Source organism: Chrysochloris asiatica, unplaced genomic scaffold, assembly GCF_000296735.1.
Source record: "Chrysochloris asiatica unplaced genomic scaffold, ChrAsi1.0 scaffold00110, whole genome shotgun sequence".
Lineage (NCBI taxonomy): Eukaryota > Metazoa > Chordata > Mammalia > Afrosoricida > Chrysochloridae > Chrysochloris > Chrysochloris asiatica.
In genome coordinates, this window is record NW_006408628.1 from 3,093,423 (window position 1) to 3,110,828 (window position 17,406).

The following is a 17,406-nucleotide window of genomic DNA, read 5'->3' on the forward strand; positions in this document are numbered from 1 at the left end:
TTCAAAAAGTTCATGGGAAAATTCCCTTATATTTTCATTCCATTTTTAAAAAGGCCCTTGCATTACAAATATGAAATATTTTGGTTATATTCAAAGGAGTATCTTTAAATTGAAAATAACCTATCACCATTTTTTAAAAACTCAAAGGCATCAATTCTTCTACAATCTTCCTGTTGTTAAGTGACATCAAATCAGTTCTGACTCAAGGAGCAGCTGATGCGTTTGAACCACCGACCTTGCAGTTCAAACTGACCATATGGTCAAGTGTCGATTCTACAGTGCCACAACAGGGTTCCAATGAACATCACGTTATAAACAAAATACAGTTATAATCTGACTGTGTATGCACTGGTCAGTGAGCTAAGAACCATTTTTAATTTTTTATAATTCAAAATAAAATACTCATAATCACAAGGTCTAACTGAAGGAATTTAAGAGAAATTGTTGTTGTTGATGTTAAGTGCCATCGAGTCAGTTCCGACCCATAGCGACCCTATATAGGGTTTTGGAGGAACGGTTGATGATCTCGAACCATGGACCTTGAGGTTGAAAAAGATTTTGAAATAAAAACCACTGCTAAAAGTCATATATTATTGCTTTCTTATACAAGAGGGGGAGAAAATTCTTTAAAACCCAATTCATTCCACTTTATTTTCCACCTTTCAATGACTATAGAGACAGCCACCTTTTGGTTAGCAGTCCAGTGATTATCCTACAGCACCACAGTAGAACTGCTCCAAAGGGTTTCCAGGTCTGTAAATCTTTATGTCAGCAGACAGCCTCATCTTTCTTCCTCAGAGTTTATAGTTGGTGAGTTCAAACTTCCAACCTATAGCTAGCAGCCCAGCGCTCTGCTTTTGAAGACATGAGGTACTTATTCACTTGTTAGAGTCTTTTCATCTGGCTTAAGAAAATACATTACGCATTTCTATATTACCTTTAGTAAAACTTTACTTGCATGGGAGTAAAGTTTCTTGGAAAGCTAGATTGCCAAAATTCTTCTCTCACAGTTCAAACTTATTACAGGAGGAGCAATTTCCAGAGAAAGATACCATGTTTTGTAAAGTAGAAGGTCAGAGAAAAGAGTTAGACCCCCAACAAGATGGAGTGGCATAGTGGCAGCAGCCTTGGGCTTAAACGTAGCAACAATTATGAGGTTGGCGCGAGAACAGGCAGTGTTTCGTTCTGTTGTGTGGTGGTGGTGGCGATGTGCTGTGAAGTCGGTTCCGACTTATAGAGACCTGTATAGGGTTTCTGAGGCTGTAAATCTTTTCGGGAGCAGAAAGCCTCATCTTTCTTCCGCAGAACAGCTGGTAGTTTCAAACTGCTGACCCTGAGGTTATCAGCCCGACTCTTAACCAGTATGCTATCAGATCTCCTTTAGGGTCACTCTGAGTTGGTACTGACCGATGGCCCCTAACAAGACCACCAGTTAGAGCATTACTCAATTAACTAGTCAAGCTAGCAGATAACATTTTAAGGTTTTATTCACTCAATAAACACTAAACTACGTCGAATTCTTAACCTATTTTCCATTTAAAACAAAATATCAAAACATTCACACTTCCTAGTCATAAATTCCTCTAAAGTATGATTTACAAAAAATACAGATTACATCTATGCTTAGTTCCTTATAGGCTAAGATTTTTAAAAAATGGTGATAGGTTATTTTCAATTTAAAAATACTTCTTTGAATATAACCAAAATATTTCATATTTGTAATACAAGGGCCTTTTTAAAAATGGAATGAAAATATAAGGGAATTTTCCCATGAACTTTTTGAAGCCCTTTGTATATGCTTAATAAAATTCCTACTATTCTATCATCTGCCACTAAAATTGCTCAGCAGAAAGATGGACTCTTACTCTCCCCTTTGAAGAAATAAAAAGCAAATACATAACCACATTCTTGTTAGCTTTGCTAATAATTTCTGAACTGAAATGACTACATGAATAAATTAATACGTATGTAAAATAGAATTCTGCATATGCCAGAATGATGTACAGTTTACAATGTGTCACAATCTTTACCAAAATGTCAGCTTACTTCATGTTTCTTACTTTTCATATTTTCTATATTTTAAATTTCGACTAAAACTTTTCATTTTGCAGGAGTATAGGGATGAACTGCTTACCTTGTTAAAACGAGGATTCTTCAGCCCAAATGTATTCTTGGTCATGTCTACCATTCCATGACACTTTCCTTCTGCCCTGATATTATTACTTTTTTACAGGTAAGCAGACCAATTCCCAAAGCACTTCTTAACTCAAAATCATTAACTTGAAGTCATTAAGGTAGCTCTGGCTACCTTAGCAAAGCTCAGACTCTGCATACTAATACAGCTTATGAATTCTGGGCTATAATAATTTTTTAAAAGAAGTTCTTACTCTTCAAAAAAGAGCTCTTTTTACTCTGCATCATGAGCAATTACTCTTGCCTATCTCATAAAAGCATATATAGTATCAATGGATAGATATTTTCCTTCTTGAACTATATAAACCACTGATGTCTGTGAATTTATATTCACATTTCCTCATTTTAGAAGGGGGGGAAAAAAGATCATATAGATGGGAGAGAGTAGAAAAAAGAAGGCTTTTTGCAATTCACAGCTACTCCCAAAAGATGAGGGAATACAATGAAGATGGACTAAAGTTTTATAACAGAGTTTTGTTAATTGTCTAAAGGGAGAAGGAATGCCCCTCCCTAGAAGGTCAGAACATCTTCCTCTGTGTTGAATTTGATCTAATAAGCAAACATTGTTTGTAAAACTGTTAAAGACATTGAGAAACAGACCTCTTTGGTAACCTACTAATTTAACACTGTTTTCTTTTTGTTATTTTCCTTGTGGTGTTTAAACACCTTGTGGTGTGGAGATATACTTGTTTTATGCTTTTTTAAAAAATGTGAACAATCTTATTTCTTCAAAATAATTTACTCTTAACATTTATTTATCTTCTAAGCATATGCATTTTTTTTACAGAGTATCTTAGAGAATTCCACAATTGTTACTCTCAAATTTAGGATACTCTGCTACTTCCTGCTATTAGAAATATCCACTGCCACTGATTCAATTCTAATCCATACACTTATAGGACAGTGGAACTACCCCTAGGTATTTAAGGCTGTGTGACTGTTATGTAAACAAACTGCTGCATCTTTCTCCCATAGAGCCGATGGTGAGTTCAAACTGTCAACCTTGAGTTACCAATCAAGTGCTTACCCACTGTGTATAAGTGCTTTAAAAAAGAATACTGTAAATCATGTATTTCTTCTATATTACTTGTTTAGGGTAAATTCTCAACAATGGGATTAGTAGATCCAAGTATGTTGATATATTTTTATTCTTAGAGAATTTTTAGATTGATTTCTGCTCAACTAGAAACAAAATACAAACATCCTATTGCACTCACCATCTCACTGACCTAAGTTCAAAGTCAAACATGGGATGCATTCCTCCAGAAAATCCCTTAGGTTTGTTGTTGTGATGTGCCATGGAGTCGGTTCTGACTCATAGCAACCCTGTACTGGGTTTCCAAGGCTGTAAATCTTTATGGGAGCAGAAAGCCTCATCTTTCTCTCGTGGAACAGCTGGTAGTTTCAAACTGATGACCCTGAGGTTAGCAGCCCGATTCATAACCACTATGCTACCAGAGCTCCTTTCCTTAGGTTTATGAGGGCTTTTATAATTTCCACAGCTGCGACTTTATCTAACCTTCAATGGGGGTGAGGAAAAGGAGGAGATTACTCAAGAAAAGATGGCAGTCCACGCTCATCCCTTCACAATGATGTGCAGAATGAGAAAGCAGAATTAAGATAAAGAAGTTGCTAAAGATACTAAAGAATATGTAAACAATAGATATTTTATGTTTGAAGACTAATTTGCATCTTTAGGATACAGTTTTACCTTATCTATAGTCTCCCCAAGAGATGGAATTATTTATCTATCTTCTATTTCTTCAGCCTAAGTCACTCTGGTTATTGCTAAAGATCACCCTTGTACATGGATGGTTATCAAGTACCTGTACGTGAGGTAATGCCACCAAAAACGCGAGTTAAAACAGAATCTTAGCACAAAACTGTCCTTAAAGTAGCAACTCTTAGCTCGAATTTTTATTTATGAACAATACAAGGGGACTTCAAAATGTTCATGTTAAATGGAATGAAAAAATAATGGAATTTTTCTATGAGCTTTTGAAGTTCCCTCATATGTATAAAACAGAATATCTGTAAGATAGTGATGGTGAGAAAGAATGGCTGACATGACAGTATTAATTACAGTCTATTCACAAATCTGCATGTTCAACCCATGAGGATACTTCACATGCATTGTTGATGTTAAGTGCCATCGAGTTAGTTGACTCATATCGAATAGGGTTTCCAAGAAGCAGCTTGTGGGTTTGAACCACCCACCTTGAAAAAGAGAGACTTTATCCAACTAAGACTAAAGACATTTAAACAGAAAACTTTGGAACCAGAGGATCTGACTTCTTTCTGTCAATCTGTGTAAATGAGTCAATTATCTTAGACAACTATAAAAAATTTTTTCATATATAACTTCCTATGAACCTAACTTATTTCTGGAAAATTCCATGGAACATTAATACTAAGGTGCCTATGTAGGTAACTTAGTTCAGGCTTTGTCTACTATGAAGTACCGATATCCTCAAGCACAAGGCCTAGTTTTAAAAAATGCCATAAATCTTTACAACTAATTTTGAAAACTTTGGTATACTCCAACTTTTTTTAAATATAGTTTTTGAATAGTTCTGAAACATGTTTTTTTAAATCAAACTGAGATGATTGGTACTGAAAAGCTACAGAAACTGATAGGAATACATATTAGGGAAGAAGTTATTTAAGGGTTTTTGCCTTCCTCTTATAAACCCCAGTAACTATCCAAAGAAATTGTTCCAAACCTTGAACCTATTTCTCTTGGGATTCTGTTCTAGAAAATATGGGGATATGAACTTCAAAAAGCAATTCCATTCATCCTTTATTCTCCAAGAGCCATTGAGAATATGTTATTCAGCACTGTGAGAATCACCAAATATCACACAATTAAGTCAGTTTGAGTCTGCCAATGGTTCTATAAAAATGACATGGCCGAGCCATTAAAGTGAGAAAACTTTCATTTCATAAAGAAGGCAAATTTTATGGAAATGAATCATGTAGCCGGTATACAGAACCAAGTGCAAGTTCAGCATATTCACAAGAACTCGGTTCAAAGTTGAATGGCAAATGGTTTAACATTCAAAATTTCCTATTGCTTCTTTCTGACTGAGACTTCGTGATTATGAAAATCGATTCCCTCCCACACTCACTAGTGCAAGTTCAGTACAAAAGCATCGATAATCACGGAACCATTTTAAATGAATTTCTTTTTTTAACATTAAGGCTCAGTAAGATTTGCTGCAGCTCTGAAAGGAAAAGAAGGTACAAAAATAAGACTGTGACACAGTGGAAAACTTTTATTTTCTATATAAAGGGCCAATCAGTTCCACTGCTAATCGTACTTCTTCAACTGGTAATGACTGGAAGGACTACTAACAGAGACTGAGGAAGGCGTCCTAGCACCACACAATACTTTCACTTAGCTAGTAAATAGTATCTGCTTTGAGCATTATTGTCTCTGAAGAACTATGTATATGAGACCAAATGGACAACAGCATCTAGAAGATTAGACAGGAAGCTTAGGAGGCACTGGTGAGTTTGTGCAAATGAAGGAGGAACAACTCAGAAAAGGGGACTAAGAATGAATACAAAACTCAAAAAATGTTTTCCGTATTACTGAAGTGTGTATGTAAAAACTGTTGAATTGGTGTATGTTTTGCTTGTGAATTTTCAACAACAATAAAATAAAAAATATCAATAAATAAAAACAACCCTGTTCTAAGTAACCAACCAACAGAGATTGCTAGGCACAGCTGTTTCACTGGCTCAGACAGCATCAGCAAAGACGAAAAGAAGCTGCATTTAAAACAGGACATGAATATCAATTGCTGGAAAAAAAACTGCTCTACAAACCAAATCAACGTCAAACTAAACATTAAATTAATAATTAAGATCTTGATAAATCAAGCACTTGTACCATAAAACTTTCACAGGGAAGCTGTAAAACAGTTTATAAAAACCTATTTTAATCCATTATTTGCTTCTTAAAAAGAAAAGTGTCATAAAAAATACCCACTTTTCTTTTTTTAAACCCTTTTATTTTGAAATAATTATAGATTCACAGGGGACTGTAAAGAAATGGATGGGGAAGTTGCATGCACTTTCCACCAGTATCTCCCATGTCTCTCTGTCTTACACAACTGTGGTACCATATAAAAGGCAAGACAGTGGCAATGGTGCAATTCATACGACTTACTCAGCTTTGGCTATTCAGGCACTTGTGTGTGGATACACTGGGGTGTGTGTGTGTGTGTGTGTGTGTGTGTGTATGCATGTAGCTATGAAGGCCAAGAAATTAATATGAATAGCTTTCCTGAGATGCATTCAGGCTTCATCAGTTATACACACATGCACTTGTGTTTGCGTATGGTTGCTGTTGTAGTTAAGTGTCGAGATGGTTCTGACCCATAGCAATGTTGCGTTCAAACTGATCTTGTGGTCCAGCTCATTCCACTGCAGCGCCACACCAGGACTCGATGTAATTTGACCACATATGTAGCTATATGCACCTATAGTCAGGAGCCCCTAACTATAGCATCACAAGAGTCCCTCACTGTCATCCCTTTTAAAGCCACTATTGTTTGCTAAACAATTAGCTAACCAAAAAAAGGCCACTTCAAATGTCCAATTTTAGCCATACAATCAAAAGTAGATTATTCGGTGATTGGATAGTAGAAAATAACCCTGTATGAGCTTTCTTTTTATTTTGCTTTAAATCCTAGAAAAAGTAGATCCGAGATGAAGAAAGGCAAACATATGAGCATCAGGGGAGGTGAAAACAGGCAGTTCTGAGGTGTATGACTACCAAGAACAGGCTGACGGGGAGAACAGTCACTCCCAGTCAGGTAGTACATGGCAGTCTATATTCCCCAAAGCTGTCAAATACACTGAACCGGCTAAGTAAGCAAAAAGGATGTTATACAGGTAAATTAAAATAAATAAATAAATAAATAATTCCCATTTCATACACCTACACTGCAATACATTTAAAATATGGGTTTATTAAGAGGTTTAATATAGCACATAAAGGAGCCTGTGCAGCCCAGTGGTTAAGCACTTGGCTATTAACAGAAAGGTTGGCAGTTGAAAATACGAGCTGCAGCGCTGAAGCTCTACTCTGCCCTACATGACTCACTAGTCAAGAAATGATTAGATGACAACAGGTTTGGGGATTTTTTTGGTCTATAACAATAATATAGACTGATGATGCTTAAAAGTCTGCTATATAAGTCCTTTTATTCCTTATTAACATAGCTGCCATAGTAGGGAAAAAACCCTTTAAAACCAGGACATATGTGCAGACAGTTACCAAGAACATCTAAATTACAGCATTAATATGAGAAGTTTTTCAAACTGCAGTGACTAACCAGAGGTAAGACGAATTAGCATACGTTCTTTAAATAATTATTGGCAGCCTTACCTAATTTATGTTGTGATTCTCCCAAATACAAATACTTACAGTCAAATCTTAGTATCCAGCATCCACTGAGAATCCCAAGCATACATTTCAGGGTGTTTTGAACTGTGTCACCAGGAACAATGACATGAGTGACTAGAATACAAAAGCAGCAGGGGAAACACAGAGATAAACAAACAGAGTCTCTAAGTAGCCTGCTCTCACCCATAACCAGCTAACTGAGCTTTATAAATGAATTAGACTATATTTTACAAACTAACGCCCAAATGTACTTCAGAGGCATTACTTCTTAAACTTAGGTACAAGACTTACTTAGCATAATTAATTCTCTAACCAGGTCATCAACATACATTTGTTAGATCATAAACCATATATCTTAATGCCACATTATTAAACACACTTTTTTCTTTTATTTTCAACTTACAGCTATGGAATTATAGCAACGCATCACACTACAATTTAGTTGTCATTAACAAATTCATAAATCTGCTTTTCTGACATACTGTTTTGTCCTAAAACATGTGCAAATAAACTTTAAGTTTTATAACTACATTAAGCCTAAAAGTAACTTATAATGATACAACTAATTAAAACTGATTTTAAGATGCATTCAATGGGGATTCAATAATTTCATGGAAAAATATTATATTTTAATTCCATTTTTCGCACAAACTTTTTGAAGCCTCCTCGTATTATACAGTCAAATCCCAATCTCTAAAACACACATACATTTTCAAAGGGAGTCCTCTTAAGGGGTTATATCCTTTTTTAAAAAATCCGACTTAAAGACAAATACGTTGGAGGCATCAAGGCAAGACTAGTCATCCCATCAGGGAAAACCCACTTCTAAGACTAAACGTGGGGAAAAAACCCCAAAAACAAGAAAGGATAAGTCAATAAAAACCCTTACCTGTACTGTCAAACTCAGCACATTTTTTAGCCTTAAGAACTGCTGCAAGCTCACTGAGCATGCTGTGCTGTTCTGTGGAAAGGCCACTGCCTATAAGCACAAGAGGTCTATCCCCTCTACGCTGACCAGAGTTCATCTGCTAATGTAAAAGGAGAATCCAGAGTTATAAACATTTAAAGAATGGAGGAAAACATGAAACTGTCACTTCATATAAGAGTGACTGTTATTATTTAGCTTACTCTACACCCAGTAATGCCCACTGACTATTGTTCTATTTATTTTCCCTGAATCAATAACACTATTTGTGATTTCACTGCATATCCATAGCATAATGTATCCTTGATACTAATACAGATCTCTCTTGAGTCTTACATCTTCATTCTGTCACCAGTAAGCCCTTTTTTGTGTTTCAAGTAACCCCAACTCCCCCAATTCTCAGTATCCTATAGCCCCACTGATTATTTATTCCAGTGGAGTAACCCTCAACTTGTTTCACACTGAGATTGTCTCAGTGATAAAAAGCCAGGCTTAGGGCACGTAAGATTGCTATAAAAATGGTGACCTCCCAAAGACAAGAAAACACATTTGTTGAAGAAATGCTCCCGATCATTAGTCGTCGTTGTCATTACGTGCCATGGAGTTGGTTCTGACTCATAGCGACCTTGCACAGAGTTTCCAAGGCTGCAAATCTTTACAGGAACAGAAAGCTTCATGTTTCTCTCACGGAACAGCTGGTAGTTTCGAACTGCTGACTCTGAGGTTAGCCGTAACCACTACGCTAATTAGTCATTAAAGAGATGCAAATCAAAACAACAGTGAGATGTCATCTCACCCCAGCAGTAATAGCAAAGTTTAATGAAACAGAAAACAACACATGATGGCGAGCGTGTGATGAAATGGGAGTCTTCCTACGCTATTGAGAGGCCACCACTAAGGAAAATGATAATGGCGCCTTTGGTTGTTTCAAGGATTCCAGATTCCTGAGTGTCTCTGCGTACATTAACAAAAAAGGGGAAATGGAAGCAACTGCTGTTGACTGATGATGCACGGAGGGGACTGCAGTCATTGCAATGAAACAACGCACTATAGGATGAGTATAAAACTGATGTTCTCGCAGGTAAACTACCACTCAATTTACAATAAAAACTGTTTTAAAAAATGATATGGCGCTTCCTCAGAAAGTTAGAAATACCATATCACCCAGCAATCCCTCTACTTGGTATGTATTCTAGGGAAGTCAGAAATCTTTGTCTTTTTTATAAGAAACAGATATATACATGCCCATGTTTATTGCAGCACTAGCCACAAAGATGGAGACAACCTAAATGCCTTTCAATGGATAAACTCTGGTGCATGAACACAATTAAATACTAAGCAGCATTGAAGAATTAGGATGATTTTGTGAAATAACTCATAACATGGTGGAACCTGGTAGTAGACATCCGTGTTATGAGGTATTAGTCAATCATAAAAGGACAAATATTGTATGAGACCACTACTGCAAAAAGGCGAAAAAAGCTTTTCGCATGAACCCAAAACAAACATTCTTTGATGGTTACCAGGGGTGGAGGGAAATAAGAGTAATTCTGGCTAGAGGGTAGACACATGTCAGCTTGGATGATGGGGAAGGCAATATACAACAAGAGGGAGGTTGGCAGAAAATTGATGATGACTGGCAGACATGGAAGAGTACCAGAGTTAAAGTGCATAAAAGGTAAGCACTGTTATACACACAATCCTGCAATAAGACTGATTTACAGGTAAATACATGGAATCGATAAATAGGTTGTGGGAGGGACACAGGAGAATACCAACAAATATATAAAGGATTTGACAGAAGGTATTTGTATAAGAAATACAGGATGTGGGATCAGTATTATTACATCAAGGGATTGCAACTGAGATGAAACAAACCCACTGTATGACTGACTTAAAATACAACTAAACTAATGATCTGCTCTGTAAACCTTCACTCAATTCACAACATGTTGGTGGTGTTACATGCCTTCAAACTGGTACCGACTCACAGCAACCCTATGCACAACAGAACAGAACACTGCCCAGTCCTGCGCCAACCTCACAATCATTGCTACATTTGAGCCCATTGCTGCTGTCACTGTGCCAATCCATCTCATTGAGGGTGTCTTCCTTGTTTCCTCCAACCCTCTAACAAACATGATATACTTCTCCAGAGATAATAGGTCTGGCCATCCTGGCTTCCAGGGAGCATTCTGGCTGTATTTCTTCCAACACAGATCTATTTGTTTTTTTGGCAGTCCATGATACTTGTAATATTCTTCTTCAACACCTTATCTTACATGCATCAATTCTTGTACAGTCTTCCTTATTCATTGTCCAACTTTCATATGCATACGAGGTTATTGAAAACACAATGGCTTGAGTCAGGTGCACCTTCATCCTGAAACTAACATCTTTGCTCTTCAACACTTAAGAGACGCCTTGTATAGCAGATTTGCTACGGTCTCATTTCTATCCCTCAGAGTGGCTGATGGGTTTGATCCGCTGACCTTGCAGTTACTATTATAACCAGGGCTTCTTGGCTATAGTAGCAGCCAACAGATGCTCCTTGGAACTCAGAATATTAAGACTTTGTCTCATTCTTTGGACATGTTGTAGGGGAGATGAGTCACTGAAAAGAATACCATTCTTGGGAAAGTAAAGGATAAGCAAAAAAGTGGAGGGCCCCCAACAAGGTGGATTGGCACAGTGGCAGTAACAGTGGGTTCAACATAACAATGGTGAGGCTGGTGCAGGATCAGGTAGTGTTTCATTCTGTTCTGCACTGGGTTGCTGTGAATCAGAGCTGATTCGGCGGCACCTAACAGCAACAACAGCTGTCGTTAGTACCACTGAGTCGGTACGGACTCATAGCAACCTTATGCACATTCTTTAAAGAGATTCCCATTTTAAAACATTACAGCTGACAGGATGATAACTATGCCAATGAAGTGATGGATGATGGAATGAATGATAAGCTGATGTTCTCCCATGTAGACTATCACACAATTCACAATAAAACATTAAAAAAAACAACAACATTACAGCTACCTGAATGAGTGACAGCCCACCCCCACACTCTCACCTCCAAGGCTCAAGTAGCTTAACTGGTTGGTTCCCTATGCCGGCACATATGGACCTCACATTTCATAGAAGCATTAGTTCCATTCATTAAACTGTAACACGATGTATCTAAGTCTAAAGTAAACTCTGTGGTGATGGTGATGTGCTGTAGAGTCATTTCTGACTCATAGGAACCTTGCATAGGGTTTCCGAGGCTGTAAATCTTTATGGGAACAGAAAGCCTCATCTTTCTCCTGAGGAACAACTCGTAGTTTCGAACTGCTGAACTTGATGTTAGCTGCCTATAACCACTGCCAGAGCTCCTTTAATCACTCCTTAGCATGTTCTCCACATTACCAAACATGATATCCTTCTCCAGTGACTGGTCCCTCCTGACAATATGTCCAAAGTATGAGAGATGAAGTTTGGCCATCCTGACCTCCAGGGAGCACTCTGGCTGCACTTCTTTCAAAATGGATCTATTGGTTCTTTTGGCAGTCCATGGCACTTTCAATATTCTCCTCCAACACCATAACTCAAAGGCATCAATTCTTCTACAGTCTTCCTTATTCACTGTGCAGCTTTCACAAGCATATGAGGTTATTGAAAATACCATGATTTGGGTCAGGCCTCATTAGCAACATAGCAGCAAAGACGTTTGAACTGCAAGGTCGGCAGTTCAAACTCACCAGTCACTCCTCAGAAACCCTGTACAGGGTCGCTATGGGTTGGATCCAACTCGATGGCACTTAACAACAACAACATGAAAATAGTTTGTGTATCTTATGGATCAGTCAATACTGTTGTTGTTAAGTGGCATCAAGTAGGTTCTAACTCATAGCCATACTGTATAGGGTTTCTGAGGAGCAGCTGGTGAGCTTGAACCACTGGCCTTGCAGTTCAGCGTATTAAAACACAGCGCCACACCAGGACTGAGAATAATCTCAAAAACCAGTATTTTATAAATTTGTGTCAGTTAACTTTAAATGGAACATATTACTTCTCAATTTATGTAGCACCACTTCAACTGTAAGTTAGTTCTTTGCACAAAAAACAAGAATGGCAATACATTAGTTCTAAAAACAGCCCACGATACTACTTCCACCAGCCCAAGGAAAGCACCAAAGTGGGTCAAGCAGTTTCTATCATAGTGCTTTGTTTTGATAATTTGCATAAAAAATACAAGAATAAGCCGAGGTTTCCGTCCTGGTGTGGCTCTGTAAAAGCAACACTGGACAGCTAATTCCAAGTTTGGCAGTTAAAACCTACCAGTCACTCCTCAAAAACCCTATTCAGGGTAGTTACTAGTTGGAACTAACTCGAAAGCACTTAACAACAACAACAAAGACCCATGAGGCTCAAAAAAGGTATGATAAATATCCTACTGTACAGCGATTAGATGCTATGAACAATGGCATTAAACAAACTCTAAAGAATGACCCATAATGATACTTCTTAAATTAAATCACTGTTGTTGTGAGTTGGTTTCAACTTATAGTAACCCTGTATAGGTTTTCCAAGGAATAGCTTGTGAATTTGAACCACTGACCCCACAGTTCAAACCGACGTGTGGCCCAGTGCTTATCCTACAGTGCTACCCCAGGAAATAAAAATCGTTAGCTATTCTTAACTGATGTGTTTACCAAATAATAACAGTAACAACAACAACAACAACTGGAAAGGATAAAAAGGATGACAACCTGCTTAAAAAGGATCATGGACAAAGAAGTACCAAAATAAATATACTAAGTGTCTTTTGAAAACCAGAGACCAACCGAGTCCTCTGAATAACATTGCTGGAGAACACTGAATATGCCATGGACGATCAGAAGAATGAATGCATCAGTTTTGGTAGAAGCATAGCTCGAATGATCTTTAGAAGCAAGGATGGTGAGATTCCATGTCATATGCATCGGACGTGTTACCAGGAGGGACCTGGAGTAGGACATCATACTTGGCAGAGGGTCAGCCAAAAAGACGACCACCAACAAGATGGACTGAGACAGTGGTGCAACAATGCGCTCCAACACAGCTAGGACTGTGGAGATGGCACCACACCAGTGTTTCCTTCTGTTGTGTGCAGAGAGGGTCACTAGGAGTTGAAACCACCTCGAGGGTCCCGAACAAACACAAACTTAAGAGTCTGCTTCTTCATTTAAAGTAGTGCTTCCAAGCATCAATCATCTTTACTTGAAATATATAAAAATTCAAATAGAGAGCAGAGAAATGTAAACCCGAGCCACTTATTACTGTCCTTTCCCTGTGTGTGAGGTTTCCTGCATCAGCCAACCTAACCCATGCCTCACCAACACTTAGTGAGGACCACTAGGAGACAGACTTTGTTCTGGGTGCTGGGGCTAGAGCAAACAAGGGCCAAGTCCCTGCTCACACAGTTTATATTCCAGAAAAAGAAAAAAAAGAATAAAATAAACGTGTATTATGCCAGGTGATAAACAGTGTGGTAAATAGAAAGCAGGCATCCTGGTGAAGCACTGTGAGATAAGCACTGGACTGCTAACCCTAAGGTCAGTGGTTCAAACCCACCAGCTTCTTCTCAGAAACCCTCTATGGGGTAGTTATGAGTCAGAATCGACTTGACAAAGCTTAATAGTAACAACAAAATACAGCAAGGTGAGAGGGGAAGAGGTCTGGGAGATTGCTATTTAATAATCAGAGGCCTCGTGCGTAAGATGAGACCAGAGCAAGAGGTGAAGGAAGTTAAGGATGTGACAGCCCACATTTACTCCTGACCCACAGCTGGTGCAGAGGCCCTGAACTATGGGCGTGGTTGGAGGAGTCACGTAACAAGGTGACTGAAAACAAGTGAGTGCACAGGAGTTCGGTAGCAGCTGATGGAAAGAAGGCCAAGTCCACAGCTTCCATTGAAGGACAGCACATAAATTACTCTTCCAATTCAGAAAGACTCGGTATCATTCATTAGCCTCCCTTAAGCAAGTATATACTATTAAGAGAATAAGTGATAACGGGCCATGTCCCTGTAACATGAAAAAATAAAAACCACCAAAAAAGTATTTCTTAAATTGTACAAAAGCCCAGATGCAGCTGGATAGTAGCACTGAGAGAGAGGGATAATCATTTTGCTATTTTCTGAAGGACACTGCCATGCCTAGACTCCAAGAATGCTATCAAAAATAGCGTGGTTTTTGAAACATTTAAAATAATCCCTCCCCAGCTTTTAAATAAAAGGAACATTGGCAAAAGACAGCTCAGTTAAGCAATGTTCTGCCAGGAGAGTTCAAGTTCAAATGAATAAAGTTAAGTGTTGATTTATAGTTGCTATGGATGGTGAGAATGAAGGAGTACGGATCTAAGATTGAATAAATTTGAGTTTTAACGGGTCCATTCAATTTTTTATGTCTGGTTAACCCTGGGAAAATCACAGTCTCCTTAGGTCATGGTTTTTCATCTGTAAAAGGAAGAAACTGGCCTGCTGACTTTTGAGGTTTGCTTACAGTTCATTACCAAAACTATAGCTGGGGGGCACACTTAGAGGGCAGAATGCTACAGCAGAAGAAGGCACAGAAGCTTCTAATTATAAAGCTAAATAGCCAAGGCAGCACACCTATGGCCACATCAAATTGCAAATGCCTCAGGTCACCTCCTTATCTCCACCCAGCACTAGTCAAGGTGTCCCCTCAGAGTGACTCTAGATTCCAATTTGTCCCTTTTTCTCATTGTCCCTCATTTGAGCAATCATTATTAATAAGATACTGTGAGTCCACCTCCTAGACCTCTAAAATCCCTTTTAATCTCTCATATCACTCTTTGTGATAGTTTTCACTATTTCTTACCTGGATTCTGATAATAACTACCTCCAAGCCCTGATAGCATAGTGGTTACAAATCAGGCTGCCAATCTCAAGGACAGCAGTTTGAAATTACCAGCGGTTCCGCAGGAGAAAGATGAGGCGTACAGATTCACAGCCTCGGAAACCCCGTGCAGGGTCACTGTGAGTCGGAACCGACTCCATGGTACTTAACAACAACAACTAGCCTTCATTTTCTTCCCACTAACTTTTCTCTACACTATAGCATTCCATTTAAAAACACTCTGGGGATAGTCTACTAAAGAAATATAATGCTTCAAATTTCCAAGGTCTTTTATGCCTCTACTCTCTGAACAATGCTGCCTCCACCTTTATACCTGGTGCAAAAGATACTGTTGTCCATTGAAACGTTCAGTCATTTCCTACATACAGTTTTGTTCACATATCCATCCTTTAAGGGCTTAATCCTATACCCAACTCAAGGGAATGGCAAAACCATTCATGAGATCCAGTTCCAACCAATAACACATAGAGAGCAGTTCCTTGTAAGGTTTTTGGAAAGGCATTGGTCTGTACTTTTTTCAGCTTGGTACAGCTCCCTTTGGAACTGTGGCAATCATCCAGTGACATGAGGAGAGATTCATGAAGACAAGGCTGCCACACTGAGGATGGCAAGGCAAACAGGATGTGGGTCCTTGCTGCAGTCACTAACCATCGAATTAGCGAAATGCAAAGCTGTCTTACAATGTAGCTGTTATTGTTGTTGTTAAGTACCTTCAAGTCGGTTCCGCCTCATAGCACCCCTATGCGTAACAGAAGGAAACACTGCTCAGTCTTGTGCCAGCCTCATAATTGCTGTTAGGTGTAAGGCCATCGCTGCTGCCAAAGTGCCAACACATCTCCTTGGAGTCTTTCTCTTTTTTGGTGACCCTCCACTTTATCAAGCACGATGTCCTTCTCCAAGGACTGGTCCTTCCTGATAAAGTGTCCGAAGTATGAAAGACGAAATCTCACATCCTAGCTTCTCACGAGCACTCTGACTCTAACTCTTCCAAAACAAATCTGCTTGTTCTTCTGGAAGTTCATGGTATTTTCAATATTCTTCTCCAACACCACAATTCAAATAAGTCAATTTTCTATGGTCTTATTTACTGTCCAACACATGCACATGAGGCTCTTGAAAATCCCATGGCTTGGAACAGACACATCTTAGTCCTCTCCTCACTGACACTTTGAGAGGTCTTGTGCAGCAGATTTGCCTGATGTAATTCGTTGTTTGACTTCTTTTTAAGCATCCTTAAGTGTTGATTGTGGATCCAAGCAAAATAAAGTCTTTAACAGCTTCATTTTCCCCCAAATAGGATTGTTGTTGTTGTTGTTAAGTGTCTTCAAGTCGGTTTGGATTCACAGTGAAACCCATATATAATTTCCAAGGAGCAGCTGGTGGATTTGAACCGCTAACCATGCAGCCCAGTACATTACCTTGCCACATACCAGGATTCCAAAATAGGATTAACTAATACATAATAATACATAATATGTAATAAAGGTTTTTCTAAACTAAAACTAATACATAATATGTAATAAAGGTTTTTCATTATTTCCAGATAAAAGCATTTTACTCAATTTCCTGCTAAAATCACCTTCTCTGTCATTTACTCTGTGAAGCTCTCCCTATTCCCTACTGAAGTTATCTTCTCTCTATTCTATGTTTCTACTGAATCCACCACTCATCTGTCAGTTTGCTGTACTGTGGTGGCTTGTGAGTTGCTTTGACTCTGGAAGCTACGCAATGGATATTTTAAATACCAGCAGGGTCAACCATGGTGGACAGGTTTTAGATGAGCTTCCAGATGAAGACAGACTAGGAAGAAGGAGTGACAAACTACCTCCAAATATTTAGTCACTGAAAACCTTATGAATACCAGAGAAACACTATCAGATATGTTGTTGTTGTTATGTGCCGTGGAGTCGGTTCTGACTCATAGCGACTCTGTACAGGGTTTCTGAGGCTGTAAATCTTTACGGGAGCAGAAAGCC

At 38.5% G+C, this 17,406-nt stretch overlaps 1 protein-coding gene across 1 annotated transcript in view; it reads right to left on the reverse strand.

Annotated features, from left to right (window-relative positions):
• The window catches only part of BARD1 (BRCA1 associated RING domain 1), a 114,610-nt gene that overhangs the window by 9,339 nt on the left and 87,865 nt on the right, over positions 1-17,406 (reverse strand). Inside the window, exons 8-9 of the mRNA XM_006867785.1 lie at positions 8,499-8,634; positions 7,631-7,723 (exon numbers count right to left, since the gene is read on the reverse strand). Of these exons, the coding sequence (XP_006867847.1) occupies positions 7,631-7,723; positions 8,499-8,634 (229 nt within the window). The remainder of the gene's footprint in view (positions 1-7,630; positions 7,724-8,498; positions 8,635-17,406) is intronic.